A 23,773-nucleotide genomic window follows, 5' to 3' on the forward strand; every position below is an offset into this window, starting at 1 on the left:
ACCTATCATCTTAATAAAAATAAGAATAGGCTTTGTGTCTGAGCCACAGTTGGTGGCAGAAAGAAATTAGCCAGCCAGCAGGATCTCGTGGTAAACTTAGGGACAATGTGGTTAAGAACAGGGTGCTGGTGGCTTCTGAGTGGGCGAGCCCCCTGGGAGCAGGATGCTGGGGCCCTCTGAGTAATCATCTACCAAGGCTTAACAACCGCTGGGGCAGTAAGCAAAGATGTGGCGGGTCTCCCTGTGATGGCTCCTTGGATAAACAGGAGCAACTCCAGGGCAGAAGCGCAGAGTTGGAAAAGCCACCCAGGTAATGACTTTCTGAGGGAGTTATCATTAGGCACGGGTTCTGAGAGCCCTATCTTCAACACCTTGCAACAGCATTTGCTGGAAGGAGACCCAGGACAGGAGGAGGGAGCAGTTGGTTTTTCCATCTTTTTTTTTTTTTTTTAATCCCCTCTGCTGTTAAAGGCTTTGGTGGGTGGAGGCAGCCAGCCCTGGTGACTTTTCTTTGAGGTATTAAGATCCCTACCCACATGTTGACACCATATTTAATCCTGAAACACATTTTCTTTTCTTGATTTTCAAAGTGGGGGTTGGAAGAAGAAATTCTTAAGTAGAGAGCAGAAAATGCCAAGGAATAGGAGAATCAATAGAGAAATGCAGAAAGGGTAATTTGAAAAAAAGCCAAAAAAAAAAAACAAAAAAACCCCCAAAAACCTAAAAGCTCCAAACCTACAATGACACCTCCCAGAGCCTTTCTTATTTAGTATTCTTTCTTTTTAAAGTTGGGTTGTTATCCTTGCAACAGAGAATGCCAGCAGGTGTTGCTGGCAGCTGTGTAATGACAGTGTCAAGAATGTCTTTCAGGAAGGTAGGCTGGGAGGCAGGAGGCAGTGATGGAGAAAATGGGATGGGGGGAGGAGTAGGTGGCCCCACAACTGCGGAGAGGTAGCTAAGCGATGGAGCACTGCTCTGGGAATTGCAATGTTATTTTGTACAAAATTCTTCCTGGAGGAAGTCAGGGGGAGGGATAAGAGACATATTTCAGTGTCTCGCAGACCTAAGAATTTTGAGCTGGAGTTATGAGCAGCTCACCGTGTCTTTAGACAAATATCTTAGCTCCTCTCCTCTCCATCTCCCACCTTCTTCCTTTATTGTTAGTGACTATCATGAGGATTAAACAAAAGGACCTGGAGTCCCTTGGAGAGGGAGCCCAGCAACCCCCAGGGGCGATTAGCCCTGCAATTATTCCACATCTGGAAAAGGTAAGGGCTTCCATACTGGGAGGGGCGTGTCGCAGACCAGCAAGAGGAAGATGTTTCTGTTCCCTGGCTGATCTCAGTTCTGGGGTGAGCCAGACGGGCTGGGGGAGGCTGGATTTGGAAGCAAGCCGAGCAACAGCGACAGAGCTCTGGTAACAAATGCACTCCTTGTGAACGCTCGAAATCTGAAATTCTTTCCTGCTTTGCCCTCTGAAGCTTAGTTCCCTACAGCTGACCTCGTGAAGGCAAACCTGAAACCCTCTCAAGTCAAAACTCCTCCTTGGAGAGACCAGGACAGCCAGCACTATGGGAACATGTCCTTAGGGTACATGGCCCTCCTGGAACTGTTGCTCCCATTCCTGCTGCGACAGTGACCAAGATCTGCTCAAAGATTCTGGCATTTTTTTCCCTCTACCTGCACGGCATTACCAGGTCACATATTCCTGGGATATAAGCTGCAGATGTCAGCTTCTCTCTCTAGGGCCCTGCTCTTTCTTTCTTTCTTCTTCTTCTTCTTTTTTTTTTTTTTTAAAATGGGGAGGGGTGGTAGTTAACCTCCCATCACATATGTAACATATGTAGTCGATGGGGAGGAGGGCATGGCTCTGGGGCAGCAGTTAAAGCACAATGTAAGTGGAACTGCCCTGGTCACCAGACATATGGTCAGGCTACAGTGATGACTAGCAACAGAAATATCTCAGTGTGTCTGAGGCTGCTAATAAGAAGCTTGTGGCGGGGGTGGGGGTGGGGGAGGGAGTGGGGAGAAAGGAGCGCTGACCCTAACATTTGCTTTCCAAATGCTTTCACACATATGATCTCACTAAAGCTCCCCCTTAGTCCTTCACAGTAGGATCCAGAATTATCAGTGTCTCTATTTTAGTACAAGGGAACACAGTGACTTCCCCCAGGTCAAGGGCTGTAGAGCCAGCGCTGGAGCCCAGACCACTTAATTTCTGGGCTCCTTTCCCCCAGCTCCACACTGCTCCCTGCCTGGGATGCCCAGCCAGCACCTTGTGAGAGGGCCCAGAGCATCCTGTCTTTAGGGGAAGCGAGAAACAGGAAAACACATCTCATGCCTTCAAATAGACTGTCGGTACCTGAGGAAAGGACTCTTGTTGTGGTGTCTTTTCCATCCCCCATGGCCCATGACTTACAGTGTTCTGAGATTATATTTTAAATGGTCACTTTTGGTAGGATATCAGGAAGAACACAACTGGGGAACTGAGGCATCGTGGTGGTTATGACATTTGAACCCCCAAAGTAGGATGTATGTCAAGGCTCCAGGGCTCACTAACTGACTAATCTATTGGGACCTCTGTTTATCCCATCTTCTAAATGGAGATAAGACCGTCCACCTCTAGAGCTGCTGTCAGAACTAAGTGAGACGGGAAGGGAGAAAATACACTGCGTATTGGAACACGTATCATTGGATCTTCCTGACTCTGCAGTTCAGGACGTCCCCGAAGATGAGACAGAAGAGAGATCGGGGGATCCTCTTCTGAGGGTCCTCAGAGCAGCGCTCATGCCCTCCTGCCCCAGGTGGGCTGGGTGTAGTGTGCCCAGGAGGGGAGGGTGGGCTACATTTGGGTGGCAGTAAGTCTAGTGCATGGTAGATGCTCAATGAATGGGTTCCCTTCCGTCACTGTCCATTCTAGTAAATCCTCTGTTGGAAGGAGCTGGAGGAAACGGGCAAAAGGCTGGTGGTGAGGACAGTCATTGGGACGAGACGTCTGGAGTGTTCTCCTAGCATCGAGATCGGACACGATTTCAGGATACATCTTTCAAAAGGGTCAACTGGCACCACTGCTCACTCTTCCATTCTTTGGCCCTCTGCTGAGTTGAGGGGTAAATGTGAAAACTGGATGACTCTCACTCACATGACTGTGTCAGGGGAGGTGGTGGCAGCTGAGGTCTACGTCACCTGACTCCCTGCAGATGTAGGGCAAGATGGCGGTCTTGTGATCCATTTGGGGGCCTGGGCTGACCTATGCACATGAGCCTCAGAGAAGACCCACAGCAGGTTAGGAGGCCCACCAAGAGGGTGCACTGGCCACACCTTCCTTCTGTTTGAGTCCCTGGAAAAAGCCAACCTGGGGCTGAGTTGGAGGATGCAAGTACAGCGAGCATCTCCTGAGTACTCACTCTTCGCCAAGCACCCTGCTAAAAGCTGAACATGCCTGACCTCGTTTAATTTTGAAAGCACTCTTCAAGGTAGCTATCATCATGATCATTTTGCAGATGAAGAAACCAAAGCTCAGTCAGGCTAAGTGATTTTCCCAGTAGCGTCTACCTAGTAGGTGGCAAAGATAGGCTTGGAACCAAGATGGTCTGATTCCAAAGCCCATGTTCTTCCCACTACACATGCTGCCCCTGTCCAAACAGCCCACTCGTCAGCAGCTACAGATAAAATACCATACCTCCTACAGTATGCATTAAATCAGCACAAGGAGAAGCTGGAGGCTGGCAGAGAGCAGATCTTTATCAAGACACTTCAGGAGCAGGAGAAATATTTCCGCCCTTCTCCCAGCCAGAGGGTTGGCTGTGTTTGTAAGATGAGACACATTTGCAGGAGAGGAGAAGGAGGGTGTAATCTCCAGCTAAAATCACCTCCCACATCAAAATAAACCTCAAGGATTTTGTTCAATTGCTTATGTGTGTGTCGGTGAGTACGTGAGTATGTGCGCGGGAGAGGGGCAGAAGGAGGCAGGTAAGAGAAAGCAGTATCTTTGTCACACCCAGTGGCGTTTATCAACCCCACCTTCCTCCCCAAACTTACACGTCTCCCTCACTTATTTCCTGTTTTCTCTTTCTTGGCCTGGTGCAGAGAGATAGCATGGTTTAGTGAACAAGCACGAACTTTAGGGCCAGTAGACCTGGCTTTGCACTTCAAATCCACCACCTGCTGAGTTGTCCAATAAATACATATGACACGAATGAATGGGGAAATGATTTCCCCTTCCCGAGCCTTGGTTTTCTCATCTGGAAAGATAAATAGTTATAGTCCCTTTGTTGCAGGGCTGTTAGGAGGATTAAATGAAGCAAAGTGCTTAGCACAGTGGCTGGCACTTACTTGATGTCCAATAAATGTTCGCTGCTTTGGTCAGTTTCTCAGCCTCAGCATTATGATGACATTTAGGGGAGGACCATTCCTCGTCGCGGGAGTGCTGTTCTGTGCATTACAGGACGTTCAGCAGCATCCCTGGCCTTTATGCACTAGATGCCAGTAGCACCTCCTGCCCCAGACGTAACAATCAAAAATGTCTCCGGACTTTGCCAAATGTGCACAGAATCTTCCCAGTTGAGATATCGGCTTGGTGTAATTGATGGTGATCTTGGCAACAAGTAATATACTTGAAAGCACATAGTAGGCACTGATAGCAACATTCAGGTTTTTGAATAAATGAGAGTAAATGCATGAATGATCACATTCAGTAAAAATGGGTGTAGTTCTGCATCTTCAAACCCTCCGTGGCAGGAGGAGCACAGTCTACTAAGTTCTGGACTCCAGAAGGTTGATAGAATGAAAGAGGGGACTGGGAAGGGCACCACCCAGCCCTCCCGGCATCTCTGCCACCAGCAGACAACTGACAGTTGAGTGTGACTTGAGCTAAGTGAAGCTGAAAGAATTTTTCCCTCTGGGAAAAGGCAGTCCCAAAGGGATTTGCCTGCAGTAATTGATGGCTTGAATTTCTGTATATGACGTGTGATTGCTTGAATCATGTGCACTCCCCTAAGAACCTTCTCCTTTGCCTCTGTGAGGCCACAGATGTTGGTAGGAACTCCCAAAGTCCCACCTTACCTGGAGGCACAGCACATACCTGCAAGTCCCTTTGGACCCCCATCAAGAAGATGCTTTATGATTGGAGCAGAGATGACTCCTGTCTTAGGAGTTCTTCCTCCCCCCGCCACTTCCCCCCTCTCCTCTCTTTCTTTTTAACCATTTATCGAATGTCTGCTACATTAGTTGGTCCTATAGACACAGAGATGAAAAACGCAGCCCCATCCCTAAATTGCTGAGTATATGGAAGGGTGGAGAAAAGAACAAGGGCAAAGAATTCATACAATGATAACAGGTGACATTTACTGAGCCCTCATCCTATTTTGGATATTGACGTATGTGCTTTACATGTATTGGCTCATTTACACGGACCTCACAACTAGCCTGTGAGACAGAAACTCATTATATCTAGTTTGCAGACGAGGAAACAGGCACAGAGAGGTGAAGTGACACTTACTGTCACTTAGTAAGTGGCAGAGTCAGGAGGGGAGCCCAGGATACCCTAGCTTTTGGGCCTGGACTTTTCTTAACCACTGTGCTCTCTGCTCTGACAGCCACGTAGTGGGGAGCTATGAAGCACACAGAGGGGGGTTTCCTGGAGGAGGTGACGCTGTAGCATCTTGAAGAGGCAAGGCGTTAGGTGGGCAAGGGAAAGGAAGTGTTTCTATGAGAAGACGACACGTGCCAAGTCCCGAGGTGAGATGGCCATGGAGACACACCAAGGTTCTAGGGACAATTCTTACCCTCCCCGTGTGCACCCACACCCCGGCCTCTTGGCAGGGTGAGAGCCATGAACTCGGCCATCAAGACTCCTGCCACTGGCCTGGTCTGGTTCTCCGGACATTCACTCGGAGCCACCTGTTTGGCCTCTTTTCCTAGCCTGTGCTGTCTGATTTGGTTTTACAACCAAGACCGGGACCTTCCCCTGTCTCCTGCCTGTGCAGAAGGTCCTACACAATCCACCCCTCCCATAGGCCCGGCCTAATCTCCATGCTTCCGCCCTCACTCACCTCGAGGCCCTGACCTGAGTTCTTTGTCTCACCTTGTTCTGCTGCCACTCGCACCAGTTTTGGGAGTGGGAGTTTGTGTGTATGTGTGTGTGTGCCTGTGTACTCGTCCATGCGTGCATGTGTGCAGGTGTGTACGTATGTATATGTATAATGTGTGCATGTGTGTGTGCATGGTAGGTGGTGAGGTAGGTGTATGCATGCCTGTTACAAGGGGTACACACCATGCAATGGTCCGACAGGCCCAACATTTCATCATCTGTCATTTGAACCTCTTTTTTTTAAACCACAAAGAAATCATACTCATAACCCTGATATATATAAAAGAGATGAGCGCAAGATGCTTTGATTGAAGAAGGATAGAATTAGGGGATTGGGGTGGTCACCCCAGAGTTCAAAAGCACACTGTCTAAAAAACCATGAGACCAAGAGTCAACCTTTTGGGGTCATAGACAGCTTTGAGAATCTGAGGAAAGCAATGGGCCCTCTACACACACACAAAATGATAAACATACAAATGTTTGCATGACATTTTTTGAGGTAGATCATGAACCTCCTGAATCCTGGAACACTGGTTAGAAATCCTGTGCACTGCACTTCTGCCATATCCTCCCACTGGGTCTCCCTGCCCCTCTGACTTTGCAAGGGAGAGTTACAAGATGCTGGCAGCTGCAGCACAGTGAATGATGAAACCTAGACAAGCCTTGGCATTGCTTTGTTTGCTCAAGGAGAGGAGAGGCCCAGGATTGGGAAAGCACAGCCTCTTGTGCTCAAAGGCCTATGACAAGGGCATTGGTGTTAACGCTGTTCCCGCATGGCCAGCCTTAGCGGGCCTGGGCATCAGAGATGAATGTTGCCTCAGTTTCCACACTAGCTTAATGCTAGTGAGCTCCCAGATCTAAGGTATGATTAGACTGGACAAAGGATGGGCATCCAGGTTCCACAATTAGTGTCATTGCTGGGTGATGCCAGGCAGATCACTTGACCTCTCTGGGCTGGTCTCCTCATCCAAAAGATCACAGCTCATGGAGTTGTTAGAATGACTAGATGAGCTCAAAATAGGCCCTATATGTATATGAAAGTTCTTGATATACAATCAAACCACTAAACGAGTTTGAGGGAGTGCTTATGATCTTGGCATTCAGAGAATGACCAGGAGATTTATACCAAAAGAGGTGCCTTCTTTGACTGGGAAACAGGAGGATAATGGATATCACTTTTACTTAAAAGGGGCAAATTGAAGCCCAAGATATAAAATGATTTGTCCAAGGTCACCTATGTGTAAGTCCCGGGGTGGTGGGGGGTGGGGGTGCTTATAGCTTAGGGCCCTTAGCTCTGGACAGTCCTAGGGACATCCAGCGGTCCTGGAGTCATCTGCTCCCTCTTCCCAGGCTCCTCCCTCAGCCATGGAAAGAGATGCTAGGAACAGCCTCTCATCACAGCTCCCCTGGTTCCTGGTGCTCAGGTTGGGGCTCTCGCCTACTATGAGATGCAAATCAACTTCCAAGTTCGCAGTAGAGGAGTATGAGAAGGTTCTTTGGCTCTGCCTGCTGTTAATGAGCTGATCTGGGGGAAGAGACAGAGTGAAAATGAACAATCACTGCCCAGAGTTGCCGGAATGCTCCGTGCAGCAGGACGATGTATCTGTTTTATGCAGCGCTCAGGCTGCCGGTGCCTGGGGCCCGCAGGCAGGTTTATGAGATTAAAGCCCAGTGCCCAATAAATAATTTAGCAGCTTACTGCAAAAAAAACACACACGCAGTATAATAGCTACTATCTCCAGCAGTCTGATGTGTACAGACGTTTTAAACGCACATCACTTTCATCTACATGTTTCCATTCAATGTGGAGTCCAAAACCAAAGAGGGAGGAGAGAAGGAACATCACCTCCAGCCTCTGCCTGTGTCCAGCCACTAAGATGGGGTTGATGGGAAAAAAAACTCTTCAATGCACTAATTATTCAGGGCTTTGCTGGCTGCCCTTCCCCGCCACCCACCTCCCTCTATCTTTGCTCTAGTCTTTGCGTTCGGTGGCTGTTTGTGTGTGCAGGAAGAATCTGAAATCTCCACTAGACCGATTATTCATTCCGAATTTGGTTTTCTTCTCCCAGGGGTGCCATTCATGGAGCAAAGCTGGCTCCAGGTGCTGTCTCCTGCAGCGGCACAAGTGACTCACACGTGGGTGGAGCTCAAAGCTGAAATAAATCAATATCACCGCCAGGACCACCAGCGTTCTGACTGAAGTTCTAATGAGGCGGAAGGAGTGGTGGTTGATGGACGAGACTTGGTCTCGGGCACAAGGGAAGGCAAGACGATTGGAGAGGGGAGAAGGAAGAGGCTGGGATGGGTGTCTCAGGGACAGAGGGTAGGAGAAGGCAGAGAAACTTGCAGGAAGTTGCTCCAAGATCTAGAAGCATCCATGGGAAATGAGTGGCACATAGTAATCTATGTAGCAACAAGAGCTGGCAGCAGAAAACAATGCCAAAGGGAACCATCCTCTCCTTACTGGTTCTGATCACAGTTCAGGGACAAGTGGCTTCCACAGGGGAGATGACAAGAGGGAGAGTGACAGCTTCTGTGGAAATCTGGGAGGGTGGTGTTCACTTCCACACCAGCCCCTTGAATCTCCTTCTGTGGGTAGCATCTACCCCAGACCCGCTGGCCACTGAGCTTGTACAGATGCCACCAAGTTTACCCCCGCCCCCCTACTTTGGATGCCTCCTTGGCCTTGGATGCATTTATTGCCGGTGGCTGTGGTTTATCTCCCGTTGTTTATGGCCTGGGACAGGCGGCCTACAAACGGCTCCCCAAAGAGTGGGGAAATGCAGGCATCTGCCATTCTGTGAAGCTCTTTCCAGAAATGAAAAGGACAGTCATGAAATGGTGCGTGGGAGGGGGGTATGGAGGGGGGGTAACACGCATCATAAAAAGTGTAATGGACTAATGCTAATACGCAGGCCAGTGCGGCCCAGGGGTGTCTGCTGAGCTCAGACATAAGTACTGGGGAGGCACCAAGGAGACGGATTTTTTATTTCTTTGATTTGATGGTGGGGGGAGGTGGGGCATATTTTTTTCCTTTATTTCTCTGACTGTGGCCATTCCTCTGGGGATACCACCAATCTGTCTGAGACTGAAGCTACTCAGTGCTTTACGGCTTCCAGAGCAGCTAGACCCTTGGAAAGGCTAGAGGTGCGGGAACATTTGTGGGTGCATTAACACTGCCTCATTGGGTGAGTTTAGGGGGTTTTGTCTGCATTATCCAAGATCTTGCAAGTGACAGGGGGACAGAATGGGTAAGTGTAACTGGGTTGGATGTGTGCGTGAATGCAAATATGAGTCGCTAGTTCAACATCAGGCTCATTTCCAAAATTAAAGGGACAGATTTATGTTCACCCCTTAGTGGGAACCCAAAACAACAGCAACCCCAACAGTAACCCAACATGAAGCTCCGTCCTCTCGCAACTTTAGGCAGAAAGAATAAAATACTTGTTTGTAAATTAGTGAAAAATTTAGGTAGTTGGAGACTCAACCAGGCACATTGTTTTCTAGGGTTTTATATGAAAAATACCTACATTCTCTGTCTATTGGGCACTGGACACCTGCTATCTATTCACACATCTGCCCTGCAGTCTGCCTGTACACAGAATGGGTAAATATATGGTGTAAGTGTGGGGCAGAAGGCAGACCTGAATAAGAATCCTGTCTAAAAGGAGCCTCCATTCCAGGTGATGCTAGAGATCTCTCGCCTTATTCTTCATACCCTTGAAGTGCTCAGCACCTAATAGTGCTGGAGTTCTCGGCCCTGAACTGAAGGAGGCATTCAGTCCACCCGGGACCCTGGAATACTTGAGAATAAAGAGAAGCAGCAGAAATACGGTGCCTACACTGGGGCAAGGAGCCCCTGCTCAGTCTTTTAAAGCATGGTGAGAAAAAGATTGCAGGTGTTTGGAGTTCATGTTTCAGCTCATCATTTGTTTGGAAGAATTAATTTTCCATGTGCTGTCCCTGCATATAGGTGGGAAATAAAGTGGCATTATTCTGAATGCCACAGGTACCAAGAACTATCACCTCTTGCCCTCTGCATCTGGGGATATGTGAGTGGAGAAAGAGGAAGGAGAGTGGGGAATCTAATTAGGTGTAGAAGCCTGGCGATAGGCAATTTAGATACTTCTTCAACCTTATTATAATCTTTATGAAGTAGGTATCATTACTCCTGTTTTAAAGATGAGAACTCTCAACTCTTGAGTTTCTTAAAGGTTACGTAACTTAGCTAAAGTCACATAATTAATAAATAGTAGGGTCAGGACTTGAACTCAAACCACTATCTTCTCACAATGACTTAAAAATATGAAAGGAAAAAAATCAATAAATAATGATTCAAAGGAAAATTTATTTTCAGTCTGAAGATCAAAAGAGCAGAGACTAATGTATCCCTAATGCCAAATGGTCCATATTATTTTTAATCCCAGTGACGGGGGGGGGGGGGTGTCATCACATGTGGTATTACTGGAAAAAGGTTAGAGGACCCTTCTGTGCTTGAGGACACACAATTACTCAGAGGGTGAAGAGGGCAGCAGGAGTCCCCAGTGCTGACCTGGGGCCTGATGATAACAAAAGACTGAGCTCCCTGGTACATAAATATGCTGCAAGTTTACCTGGAAAAGCATCTCATCACAGAGAGCTCAGCCTTTCCCACCAGGTGCTGCAGTGGCTCCTTTACGTGTGAGGTTATCTGGTGCTCTGCGGCCCATGGAGCACCCTGGATGGGAGCCCTTGGAATTCACTGTGAGAGGGGGTCTTGCCCAATCATCTACCTAGAAATGAGGCCAGCTGGGCCTATCAATAAGGGTTGGGCTCAGCCCCTTTCAACCAGGCTTAGGGCATACCAAGACATTCCTCTTCCCTTGATTGGCTCATAGCCACCTTAAAGGCCGAGAAAGAAATCACCAGAGTATCTAGTCTCTTAGCCCAAGCTGACTAGAATTAGGTTAGACTTTAAGAAGACCTTCCTAACTGTGAGTATCTGAGGTTTGACCATGAACAACGAACACTGGCTCTGGAATATCCTTTCCTCAAGGATTTACAGAGCGGGAGAGATACCTAATTGCAACCCACAGCACTGGGCAGGGAAGGCTCTCCCCTCCAGCCTCACCTTTGTTTGCTGGTATTTCCGTAAAGGTCCAATACAAATATAGAATGTATAGTTTTCACATCGTTCTTGGCAAATCCCAGGTGTGCCCCATTAGCAGAGTTCCAAGGATGCCATTTTCTATCAAGAAAAAGACATGCCACATCGGAGTGCTTAGCTCGGGGCCCTATTAATAGCAATCCTAATTATATGGCTGCAAATTTAATTCCTAGCAATGATTAGTGTCAGAATCAAAGGCATCAGGCATCAATATTGATGGAATTGCGTAAGTTCCATAAACAGAGAACAAGCATTCGGGCCCATCCCCCCAGCAGTGGTTTGCCGTTAACGATTGCATTAATGTCTCTTCCAATTTTGCCAGATCAAAATGACTCCATTGCTCAGTGTCCTCCTCCCCCCACCCCGAAACCTTTGCCCGGCCAGCTCTGAATGGGTATGACTGGCACACAAAAGATCCCAGACAGCGTCTCTGAAGGAGAGCCTGGGGGCTCCAAGGGATGCTCGGGTGATGGGCTCAGGCCCCACACTTTACACAGCGGCTCTTGGCCTTGTCAGTAACACTCCTTTGTCTCCCCTTCAGAAAGCTCACGGCAAACAATGATGCCTGGAGAAAGAAGAGTCAGCTGGCACTGTGTGTGGCACAAAAGGCTGCCACCCCGTCCATTGTGGCCTGGGCTGAGATGGGTGGGAAGGGGAGGAGGAGGCCTGAGGGGAGTGACACAAGGCAGTGTGTGCCGAGGTGACAGCTGGCATGTCCCGGCTTTCCAGGGCATCTTCGCTGGAACGAGTGCAAAGTTAATCTCCCCTCTTCTCTCCTACATCTTCCGGCAGCTCTCTGTAGGGCAGGTGGTGGGTTACAGAGGGACAAACAGGATCTCAGACAGGGACCATCAAGGGCTAAAAGCTAGCAGTTCACAAAACCCAGGCCTGGAGTCAGAGAGATCTGAATTTAAATCCCAGCTCCCCACTTAGTAGCAGAGAGACTCTGGCAAGTTACCTAACTTTGTCGAGCTTCAGTTTGCTCACGTGGAAAATGTACCCAGGAGTGGGACTGATGGATCACATGGCAACTCTATTGCAGTTTTTTAAGGAATCTCCGTACAGTTCTACATATTGACTGCACCCAATTATACTCCCACCAACACTGTAAGAGGGTTCCCTTTTCTCCACACCCTCTCCAGCATTTATTATTTGCTGACTTTTTAATAATGGCCATTCTGACCGGTGTGAAGCGATACCTCATTGTAGTTTTGATTTGCATTTCTCTAATAACTAGCGATCTTGAGCATCTTTTCACGTGCCTATTGGCCAACTGTATGTCTTCATTGGAGAAATATCCATTGAGGTCTTCTGCCCATTTTTTGATTGGGAGGAATGGACATAATGTTAATCCTTACCTTAGAGAGGTATTGTGAGGCTTAAGTAAGAGCCTCAGGGCTTAACACACAGTAGGTGCTTAATTTATAATAGATCTACCCCCTGGGGAAAAAAAAAGGCAGCATGCCTAGGAAGAGGACGAACATGTAAGACTTGAAATTCCCAGTTCAGTGTTCTGCTTTGTCAGAACTTCTTAACCTCAAGGCAAGCATTCTGCAGTTACGTTGGCCTCCTTGCTGGCCAGGCTCTAGTAAGATCCTCAAGACATGCATAGTGAGTGTTCAGGGATGCTGGTCACCCCAGAGCAAGGCTGCATGGTCAGGCCTGGGATAGGAGGCTCAGCTGGACTCTTGCCCTGGGGAGAGGGACCCTATGACCAATTTTAGGTTCTGCTTAGGGACTGCTTACATGCTAGGGAGAGGCAGCCGTCAATCTGAGGTTTTGTGCAGAGGGAACATTTTTCTGTCTGAGACAGAGAAAAAGGGCCTCAAAATTGAAATCTAAAACCCTGGATTTTAGTCTTGCCTCTGTTGCTAAGAATCTGGGGGATTTTGTGCAGATCACTTAACCTTTCTAGGCCTCATCTGTCTTAACCAACAAATAGAACAATAAACGTCTCACCTGCCTGAAGTCTGTTGTCTGAGGTCCTTTTGGCTATAAAATCATGGGAAATTTCTTGACCTTGTGTAATGGAGGCCACCTTCCCCCTGGGGGCCCTGACCCTTCCGCAGGGTCCCAACTCCATGGCCTTTCCTCCTTCCTTGGCTGAACTTTCAGCCAGCCCTGAGCAGTGAAGTGTGAGAAGTCCTGATTTGCTACGAAAAGCCTACTGATGCCACTGCCCCTTCCAGGTTAGGTGCAGACACCCAGCTGCTGGCAGGAGCCTTTGAAATCAAAAACTAGAATGTGGCATGGGAGAGTGATGGCCGATTGGGACAATCCCAGAGGCCTTGGCTCCTAAACTTGTGCCCCATCTTGAAATCTTTCTGGAATCTGAGGCCAGGAGAGGGACAGAATCCCAGGAGGAGACTCAAAGTACAGAACCTCAGGGTGACCTTCATCACCTTGCATCTCCATATATGTCCTGCTTCCCCGGACAGAAGGACACATGATAACAGGAAGGAAAGAGAAGTTCAAGTGGCTGCAAGTTTTTAGCTTCATCATTGTTGGACCACACAGGTGACCTAGGAGTGCGCTGCTCCCATCTCCTCCCGAAATACTTGCAGATCGGGTTTCCAATCTTCCCTTGATTTACCCTGTGACCCTGAGCAATCCATTACAATCCATTACCTCTCTGAATTTTTGTTTCCCCATCTGCAACAGAGCAGAGAAATACCTCAGTCCTTCCTGTTTATCCTAAACTGTTATGGGATCAATGAGCTAATAGAGACCAAGCTAATCCGGGTCCTTGGAAGAAAAGCATGGTAATGGTGTAGGAGTGGGAGCAGTAATACTAGTGAGAGTCACGCTTGTGGTTCTAGTGGTAATAACAGCAATGACTACCACTTACTAAGCACCTACTATGCACCTGGCTCTGTACTTTGCATCCCCCGTGTCTGACATGCATAGCAATCTTGCAAGGTAGCATCATTAGAGGACCAGCGGAGGAGACTGAGGTCTGCTCAAGACCACACAGTTCATCGAAGGCAGAGCTCCACAGCCCTAAGACGTGGTGATCGGCTGGGGAGCATGCAAAGGGCAGAGAATGGCCCTGTTTTTAGCTAATTCTGCGAAGCTGCAAGAGTAGAACGGCCACTTCCCCCAGCCCCACCCGGAGGAGGGGTCAGTACATATTGTTTGGTGATACGGGACTCAGAAAGCTCCCACTGATGACTAATGTAACTGGATGCCAGGGTCCAGCAGGATTAGATTAGTTCGGCTCAGCTGGTCTCGTCTCCTAAGTAACTTTTCCCATGACTCAGGGCTGGGGGCAGGGGGCAGGATTCTCTTCCTCCTTCTGACCTTGCTAACATGTCGCTAAAAAGGAGGCTGATCCGACAGCTCCACTCCCTTGGGGAGCCAGAGAAGAAGTGGGCTCTGGAGGAAGCCTCAAAGATGTTGGTAATAATAATAGAAAGCACTTTTGTTGCCAAGCACCATAGTAAGTACTTTTCATACATGAATTCACTTAGTCCTTACAACTATGCAAAGTGTTTATTACTACCCCCTCGACAGAAGAAAAAAAAAAACTGAGGCTCACAAATTAAGTAAACAAAGTAGTGATGTTTAAATGCGTATCAGCTCAAGCTCAGCACCCTGCTTTACATAAATTATTTCATTATGTTCTATTTTTTTCGATGAGCACTTTTTATCTTCTCGTTTCTTTTTTTCTAAGGGAGGTACTGGGGATTGAACCTAGGACCTCGTGCATGCTAAGCATGCGGTCTGCCCCTGGGCTACACCCACCCCCGAGTACTTATTACCTCCTAAACACACTGCATATTGTGCTTTCTTATTTTCTTATCTGTCTTCCCACATTAAGATATAATCTTCATTAGAGTGGGCAATTCTGACAGTTTTGTCCCCTACTGTATACCCAGCAAATGGTGCGTAGTAGGTATTCAAAAACTTTGGATCAGTAATGAATTATCTCACTGAATCCTCATTACAATCTCATGAGGCAGGCATTATAACGGTCCTCATTTTACACATGAGGAAATGGAAGCTCAGAGGTCACACGGCTAATAGGGTGGAGCCAGGATGGCATCCATTCCCTCATATGCTCTGTTATGCAAATCAGTTCCTACCTGGAGGCCAGAGGACAGGACCAGCTGGTCTCTGGAGATCCTGCCCAAGCCTGAGATATATGACCATGCTCTGTATCCACAAGCAGGCAAGGCTCAACGGCCCAACAGGATATGGGTCTATGCAGATTGTGTTTTCCTGAAGATGAGAGCTCTGTCGACATTAGCACCTTGGCCTCTTGAAAATTCTGCCTGGCCTATCTGGGTCACCTGGATTCTGTGAGCTTGAATCATGACCCCTGCGCTTCACCTGCCCTGTGATAAAGCCTGGAGCTCCGAAGGGCTCGCTCCTGGCCTGTGAAGCAGCCTGCCAAGCGCACAGCCTGATGCTTTTACAGGACTGTCTGAGATCGAAGCACATAAGTAGCCACACGAACGGTGCAAAAGAAATAAATGGATCTTTAGTTTCTCCCCTTCAGAATGGCTCTGGGAGATCAAGGCCTCCTCCCTGGGGGTCAGCTGGGGCTCTGGTAGAAACCTACACCCCCTCTCTACACCTGTCACGGTCAAGCAGGGGGATGTGGTGGCTGGGGGGGGAGGGTGGGGGGGTTCTGTAAATGTGCCTCCTTCCCTGTGCCAGCCAAATGCTGTCTTTCCCAGCTTCCAGAAGACCAGTTCTTGGGACCCAAGAGGCCTATAAAACAACAAAACAAACAGCGAGTTTGGCGGCAGGAGCCTGGGCAGGGAGCCAAACTCATTACTAGGGATGTGGTGGTGAGCTCCGAGCCACCACCCCACCTCCTCCTCGCAGGCTCTGGGGCAGGGGGACAGGGCGTCTGCTCCCCACTCCCCCAGCCCCCAGTGCTGCCTAGATGCCTCCAGGAGTCAGAGCATCGGATCGACAGTCACCGTCCCAGGAAAGCTGCTAAGTCTCCTAGAATTAGACCCACAGCCCTGGCTGTTTACTCGATCCAGGGTTCCCACTGAGAGACGAGTGAATCATTTCCACTCCGAGGAATGAGTGGCCATTGTTCGGTGGGGTTGGCACAGAGAGAGAGGCATGTTTCTCAGCCTTTCATCCAACTTGGCTTTCTGTCCGCCAGGACAACTCCACCCCATGAGGGAGCCAAGTAACAGGTTAGGGACTTCTGTGTGTGTCTTGGGAGCAAGTACAAATGCCAATGCCAGTTTTGCCAGCAGAGGGGCCATATAACCTTGGGCAAGATATTTAATTTAACATCTCTGTGGCTCAGTTTTCCACGTCGGTAAAATGGAGTGGAGATGCAGGGGCCACCACCATACTTAGCTGAAGTATTTGTGGAGGATGGAAAGGACCATGGAGAGGTGTCTGGTAAGTAATCAGTGTTATCAAGTAACTGAGCTTATTAATAACCTCAGGGCCTGGGAGAGTTAACACTCTGGTGCTCCCGACGGATGCTGTCCAGCGCCTGAGCTGCTACTGCGAGAAGCTTCCAGTTTTCCTGGCTTGGCTGAGTAAATCGTGTGTGAGCTTACAGAGAAGAATAGGAGCAGGGCGGACGGCAGGGTTTCCTGTGGGCTGCGGACCAGAGACCTTGCCTTGGTATGTCCCAGAGGGAAAGGCAGAAAGAATTTTCCTCAGGAATTTCACAGGCATTTCAGTGACTGCCGTTAGCTAATGGGGAAGAAAGTGATGCCCAAATTGGCCATGGGCCTCCCCAGACTTTGAAAAGGCAAAGACTCTGTGGATTTGCAAAAATGTCTGGGAGCGCTATAAACAGAGGATGGGCTGGTGTGGCGGGAGAGTGGTTACCTGGGCCTTGGTACCTGCCTCCCTGCTGGAGGCAAAGCTACATCTGATGCAGGCGAGGCGGATGTGATCTTCTGGGGTTCTGCAGGCAACAGTGTCAATGAGGGTCCCTTCTTCCCCCAGGTTGACGTTTCTGAGAGCACCACCCCACCCTCTTTCAAAGGCGCTTAACCGGAAAACAAATTCTTCCCCGTCACAGCAGTTATCTTGTTCCCTAGACTCCTCATCCTAGCACCACCCCCATCCCCCACACCTCCTCAGACTTATCCAATGAGTCCTGACTTCCTTCCTTTGCAAACTAGGAGTCACTCTTGGTGTCTGGTTCTATTCCAATCCAGTGTGCAAATAGGTGTCTGGCCCGGAGTAGGTACCCAATACATTTGAGATGAATTTAATGAACACCTAATGTGCAAGAGATGTTGACTCTGGCAGTGGGGATGGGTGACATAGCATGGAAAAGAGGGTCCCTGTCCTCCAGGACTTGTGACTCTCAAGAGAAGTGGACATGTGAGCAGCTACTCCCACATCAGATGCTGTCAGAGCAAAACCGTGGGGGGTCTGATGAAGGTGCTACTCACTCAGGATGCTCAAGGGGACAGGATGAAGGGTGTGTGGCCAGGCTCTGAGCAGTAGGTGAGGTTTTTAGGGGAGGTGGGGATAGAAGCAGAGAGCCAGCACCTCCCGTTGCTGTGAGGCCCCAGGGCCGAGGGGATGGAGGAGGCCTGCAGGGAGGGGAAGTCAGGGCTGAAGCAGTGGTTTTAGCAGCTGCAAATGGAGGCAAGGAAACATAGGGACTTTTCCCTGATCCCTGGAGTGTCCTGCCTCCCCATCCAGGTGTCTTCTGAGGCCATCTCAGCTCGGCCCCTTCCCTTCTATGTTCCACAACCTGCCTCCTGGACCCCTCCCTTCAACCTGGGAAGCTGTATTAAATGAGTTTGCAATCCCTGTCACCACGACTCTCCCTCGTCTGCTTTAGCTCCCGGCATCTCTTACCTGGACTCCCGCTGCCTGCTTTAGGCCGGAGGGATGTGGTCACAGCCCACAGTGCCCAGTCCCAGAATGCCCTGCTTTTCCCTCCCCTACCTCTTGCCCTAGGCCTGCCTGCCCTCTTCGTCTGGGCCATACCTTGTCCTGTCCGAGCCAAGCACCTCCTCGTTGACCCTGAGGGGCTTTCTGCTACATTCAGAAGGCAAGCACCAACCCAGCCGTGACTTCCCAGCCCACACCCAGGGCTCCTTGGCCTCCCTGCCTTGCTCCTTTCCTCTGCCACAGCCTGCCCTCCCATATCTGCCACTCACACCAAAGGCGTCAGACAAACAATGGCGGCATCGCTGCCAAGGTCATGTGCTCCTTGCAGGAGCCCCTCCACGGCTTCCTGACCTGTGACCACTGCATCTCTGCTTAAATATTTCCACTGACTGGGAACTCATTCCCTCCTGAGTCAACGCTTTCCATCATGGGACAGTTTGGCTGCAAGAAACTTCTTCCTTCTGTTAAGACGAAAGCTATTACCCTGGAACTCCTACCTGCTGGCCATCATCTGCCCTCTGGGGCCACATCGAATAAGTCTAATTTATCTTCCACAGCTTAATGGCCAAGCATGCCGATTGTGAAACCTGACGATCAAGGTGCAATCCTGGCTCTGCCACTTGCTTGCTGTGTGGCCTTGGACACATCTCCGCTCTTCCTGGCCTCTATTTCCTCATAAGTAAAGTGGAGGTGATACAAGTGCCCACCCCATCCACTTACATAAATGTTAGATGAGTCAACAGATATAAAGCTCCTAGAATAACATTTGGCACGTAGTAAGTGCTCAGCAAATTGTATTATCTGAAAAAAAGATGTTTGGTCTTCTCCTTGACTCTTCTTCTCTTGAGTCAACATCCTTTTAAAAATATTCTCCGTAGAGCGTAAACCCCACAGCCTTTCAGCCCCGGCCGATCTCATGCTTTGGTTGGCTTAAGCCCTCTATCAATGTTACCTCCAGTGTAAAGTGGAGTCACCACTTCTCGTGATCTGGAGACGGTTCTTCTGTTAGTGTGGTGAAGACCAGTTAACTTTGCTACTGCTGGACCGCACAACTGGCTCACGCTGAAAACCCCGAGGCCCTTTCTCACTTGATCCTCTTAGGGCTTGAAGCCTCGTGGCCTTCTGCCTCTTGGCTTTCATTTGGCCGAATCCTCCAAGCCCCTCTGTGCACTCCAGGCCTTCCTTGCGCAGGCCTTGCATCTTCTCAATATGGTCCCCAAGGTCTAAAAGGGCCTTCTCAAGTGATGTATATATACAACGAAATACTACTCAGCCATAAAAAAGAATGATGTAATGCCATTGGCAGCAACATGGATGGACCTAGAGATCATCATACTAAGTGAAGTAAGTCAGAAAGAAAAAGACAGATATCATATGATATCACTTATACGTGGAATTTCAAAAATGATATAAATGAACTTACCTATGAAAGAGAAACAGACTCACAGACATAGAAAACAAACTTAGGGTTACCAGAGGGGAAAGAGAAGTAGAGGAGGGATAAATTAAGAGTTTGGGATTAGCAGACACAACCTACTATATGTAAAATAGATAAACAACAAGATTCTAATGTATAGCACAGGGAACTATATTCAACAACTTGTAATAACCTATAAAGAGAAGAACATGAAAAATAATATATATATATATATGTATGATGGAATCACTATGCTATACACCAGAAACTAACACAACATTGTAAATCAACTATACTTCAGTTAAAAAAAAAATAGAAGGTCTTTCTCTCCCACTCTCAATTCATCACCATCTATCTCCATCAGTCTCAAAGCAAATCCTGGTAAGCTTCCTCCTCCATAAAGCCCTCCAGGCTGATCACACCGCTGCAGCTGTTTTTTCTGGAATCATTCCATCCCTGTGGCCAATCTTGGCCTGTCTTCTTATCACCTCTGATGCACCAACCCTGAGCCCCTGCAAGTATTACGCATCTTGGTTTTGAGATTTTGTCCTTATTCTGCCTGTTCTTTCGGCATGTTTGAGGCTCAGAAGGCGGTGGCCTCATCTGCCCTGTTCTCAACGCGTCTAGTAGAGAACAGCATATGAGCAAGCGTGTGACCCAGCACCTAACGGCACCTCATGGTCACGCCTCTTCTAGGGAGTCTCCGCTTCCTCTGCACTTCCCTCTCCAGGGACATCCTGTTCCTCTGGGCTGCACTGGCTGAAGGCTGGGCAGTCTGATAGACCCCTGGTCAGGCAGGGGAGAAGTGAGCAGTTCTGATGCACCCTGCTTTCCTCCCTTCTCCAAACTCTTGACTGTTTTTTTTTTCTCTCTCTCTTTATTTTCCTTCCTGTGTTGAAAGAGCTATGGGGCCTGGACCATGGTAACATTTCCTGGGGACATTCCATAAATTCCTCCTGGGCTGTTTCCCTGGATAAATGGGAGGCCGGTGGGAGTTCGGCGTCAGTATCAGGTGCCTCAAAGGCGTGTGGGTGGAAAGGAAGGGTGAGTTGCACAGAGGAGAAGGAGGGGTATTATGAGCTCACAGGAACAGCCAAGAACAGCTAAGTGAAGAGTGAGAAGGAGCAGCCAATTTGCGGGTTGGAACAAGCTGTGGGCAGCCACGCCCCCCGCCTTGCCCTTGAACCCACTGACTCGCCTTCATAGCGACTTGTCTGCTAGCAGAGAGGGGCGGTGCGGTTCAGACCGGGCTAGGAGAGCTTGGCTACCCTGAGTGTGTGGCTTGGAAAGATGCCCTGAGCAGCCCCTCGTGTGTGTGCACAAAATGCACAGAGATGTGGAAAGGTCAGCACAGGGCCCTCTGAACTTGGACGGGTAGTTCTTCCCCTATTCAGTCCTCATCTATCCATTCCAAAAACTTCCATTTGCTAACTCAGGTCCAGGGCTGAGGAGAGCGAAGGCGCTAGCCCCTGGCTGAACCCTGTAGCACGCCGGGACCCGAAGATTGTTCTCAGCCTACACTTCCGGGTTCACTGGAGGCTTCTTTAAGTAAAAAAAAGGTGCCAAGTTGGGTGTCAGGGCAAGAAGCAACTTGTCTTCATCTCTAAGCTTGGACAAGTCACTTTTCTTCTTGGGGCCTCAGTTTTCCTGCCAAATAACACGCGTATTGGGCCAGACAATCTTGAAGTTTCCTTAGAGATTGGTTCTATTTTTCAAGACAGTTTTGGGGCTTATCCCAGATGGGGCCACTTGGCGAAAGGATTAGGCAGGAAGAAAGAAATAAATATGAAGAAAGCATGACCCCCTGCCTTTAATAGAACTTTCAAGAGAATGAAGGAGACAGGGTCACTGGAATGATCCAGAACATTGACCGAAAGTGCATGATGGATAAGGAAGGTACTGAGCACAGCCTCACTGTGGCTGCTGCTGGCCTGAGAAAACCTTCGTGCAATCTAGAAAAAGGTGGTCTCTCTGGGCAGATGAATTAGAAGGGGGACCCCTCGAGGGGGGGATGTTTATACTCTAGGGTACAGGGCTTAATAAGGAGACTTCAGGCTGGATTTCAACTCCCACAAGCCCCTTGGCCCAAAGTTCCTGGGCAAGTCACAAACTACCCAGCTGTGTAGATAACCCTACAGGGAAGTAGCCAGCCTCGGGTGTCCAAGTTTGAACCCTGTCCTGGTAGAATATGCCACTTTTTTAAAAAATTGAAGTAGAGTTGATTTACAATGCTGTGTCAGTTGCAGGTGTACAGTAAATTGATTCGGATATATACATACATACATATATATATATATACACACACATATATATATATACCCTCTTTTTCAGATTCTTTTCCAGAAAGTATGACTTTTCAATTTTAGTGGAATCTTAGAAGGCATCTCCTTCCCTCCCCACTTTTGGGAAAGCAAATGCAGGGACCACCCTCATTCTCACTCTCCTGTACCTAAAACCAAGCCAAGGTCCACTGTCCCAGCCGAGTAGAGGGCACAGGACAGGGATAGATAGGAACCTCTCCAGAGAGCAAGGAAAGGGTTAAAGGGCTTTGGTATCATGAGAGAGAAGAGGTCTGGAAGGTTCAGCACCTCCACATCAACCCAGACCAGTTTTTCTCACCTCTCCTGGCAGTAACTCAGAACAAGCAGAACAGAGGAAATTCTTCCTCAGGCTCCCTCCCTGCTGCCCTCCCTCCACATCCCCAAACAACATGTCTCCCCGAGGCTCTAAATGGATTAGAAGGAAAGAGCGACAGGGGTGATGTCAACATCAAAGGGTGAGACGTGGTGCGGTCTTGCCTATGCCTTGATCCTCAGGTGGTGGGTCTAGGGAAAGGTGGCAGGAGGGTAAGCTTGGGGAAAAGGATTAGCAGGGACCGGAAAGAATGTGGCTTCTGTAATCCCACATAATGAACCAGATTGTGCTCCGTCTCCACACCCTAAGCCCTTGACAAGCAGGTACAAGCCGCTGGCTTCAGCCCGCCACACAAGAGGCTTCCCGCCCTGACAGCCCCAGATGGCCTGTGCCCTGCAGCTGGCCGAGGTGCCCAGGATGGGCGCAGGATAAGACGTCTGCTTCCTCCTGGCAGCTCAGGTCTTGGGGATGGGGTGGGGGAGGGGCGGGGAAGAGCCCGTGATGGCAGGAAGAGGAAAGACAGGAGGATGACCGGATGACCTCTTACCGAGGCACCGTCTCCCATCAGAGAGCTGCATCACCATTGGCTGAGAACATGCCACCACCATTTGTCCTCAGAACTGGGACCCATAATCTGCTTCAAGCAGCTGCTCTGGATTCAACAAAAGCTTTTGATCAGTATAATCAACTTTATAGGCTAAGGGGAGGGCATTGGGATGTGGGTGACTCATAATATAGATAACCAAAAAAATCCATTCTCCTTGATTTGGAGATAGTGATTTTTTTTTTTTCCTCCTTTAGGCAGATGCACCTTCCTGGTTTCTTGGAGTTTGGACCATATTGAAATATGTTTGTGTTCCCTAGACACTCATTGACGAATGGTGAGAGGAAGCAGCTAGAAGATAAGCCACAAAATTAACCCCTACCTACCCTGCCCATTCTAACTACCCCCACCCCAAGAAAACTGAGTTGCCTCGAGTTAAATCTCCATCAACAGCTACCTTCCAGAAGGGGCTCTCAGCCCAGATGCTGAACATCACAGGGGCGTCTGGGCTCACAGACTCTTACCTTTTTCAGCTTGCCACTCTTTGTCCCCACAAACACCACGCTGTAGCCGTTGTAAACATAGGAGGCCACTGAGGTCATGCGGTCCCGGCTGGTGGTGTACAGGGTCAGGCCCTCCACTGGAGTTGAGCCTCCAAGTGGCTGGTTGATGTCCAGTCCACAGAAGTTGTCATCGATGGGGACCGGCTGGAGAGAAGGGGAAGGAACTGAGGTGAGTAGCGGTGGAGGCAGGGCAGAGTTGTTCCACACTAGCCCGCCCTCAATGGCCAACTCTGGGACAGCAGGCTTCGGAGACGTACAGGCCTGGGGGTCAGGGGCGTAATACACACTGCCCACAAAGGCATCTCACAACTGACCCATGAACCCCACACCGGGTCCTGTGAAACCAGAGAGAGGAACCAGCAGTTTCTACTCCATCACCTGCAGTCACCCACTCACTTTTCTGCCAAGAGAACCAGTGGCAACTTGCAAAGCTGATTGCCTGAACTCATTCTCTGGTCATTTTAATGTCCCCATGGACCAGCCATTCTGCGGGGCTCTTTGTATTGAGACCGTGGAGATTCAGTACAGAGGCAACATC

General features: G+C 49.0%; 1 protein-coding gene across 3 annotated transcripts in view; it reads right to left on the reverse strand.

Moving 5' to 3' along the window:
• PLXNA2 (plexin A2) overlaps positions 1-23,773 on the reverse strand; it is a 203,130-nt gene that overhangs the window by 148,498 nt on the left and 30,859 nt on the right. For 2 of the 3 annotated variants that reach the window (XM_031438650.2, XM_064477145.1), the window contains exon 3: positions 23,197-23,379. In XM_031438650.2, coding sequence (XP_031294510.2) covers positions 23,197-23,379 — 183 coding nt within the window. Of the gene's footprint in view, positions 1-10,448; positions 12,034-23,196; positions 23,380-23,773 lie in introns of those variants that run through there. The other variant, XM_064477146.1, reaches the window with a different exon arrangement.

The sequence above is a fragment of the Camelus dromedarius genome, chromosome 21 (assembly GCF_036321535.1).
Source record: "Camelus dromedarius isolate mCamDro1 chromosome 21, mCamDro1.pat, whole genome shotgun sequence".
In the NCBI taxonomy this organism is placed as follows: Eukaryota; Metazoa; Chordata; class Mammalia; order Artiodactyla; family Camelidae; genus Camelus; species Camelus dromedarius.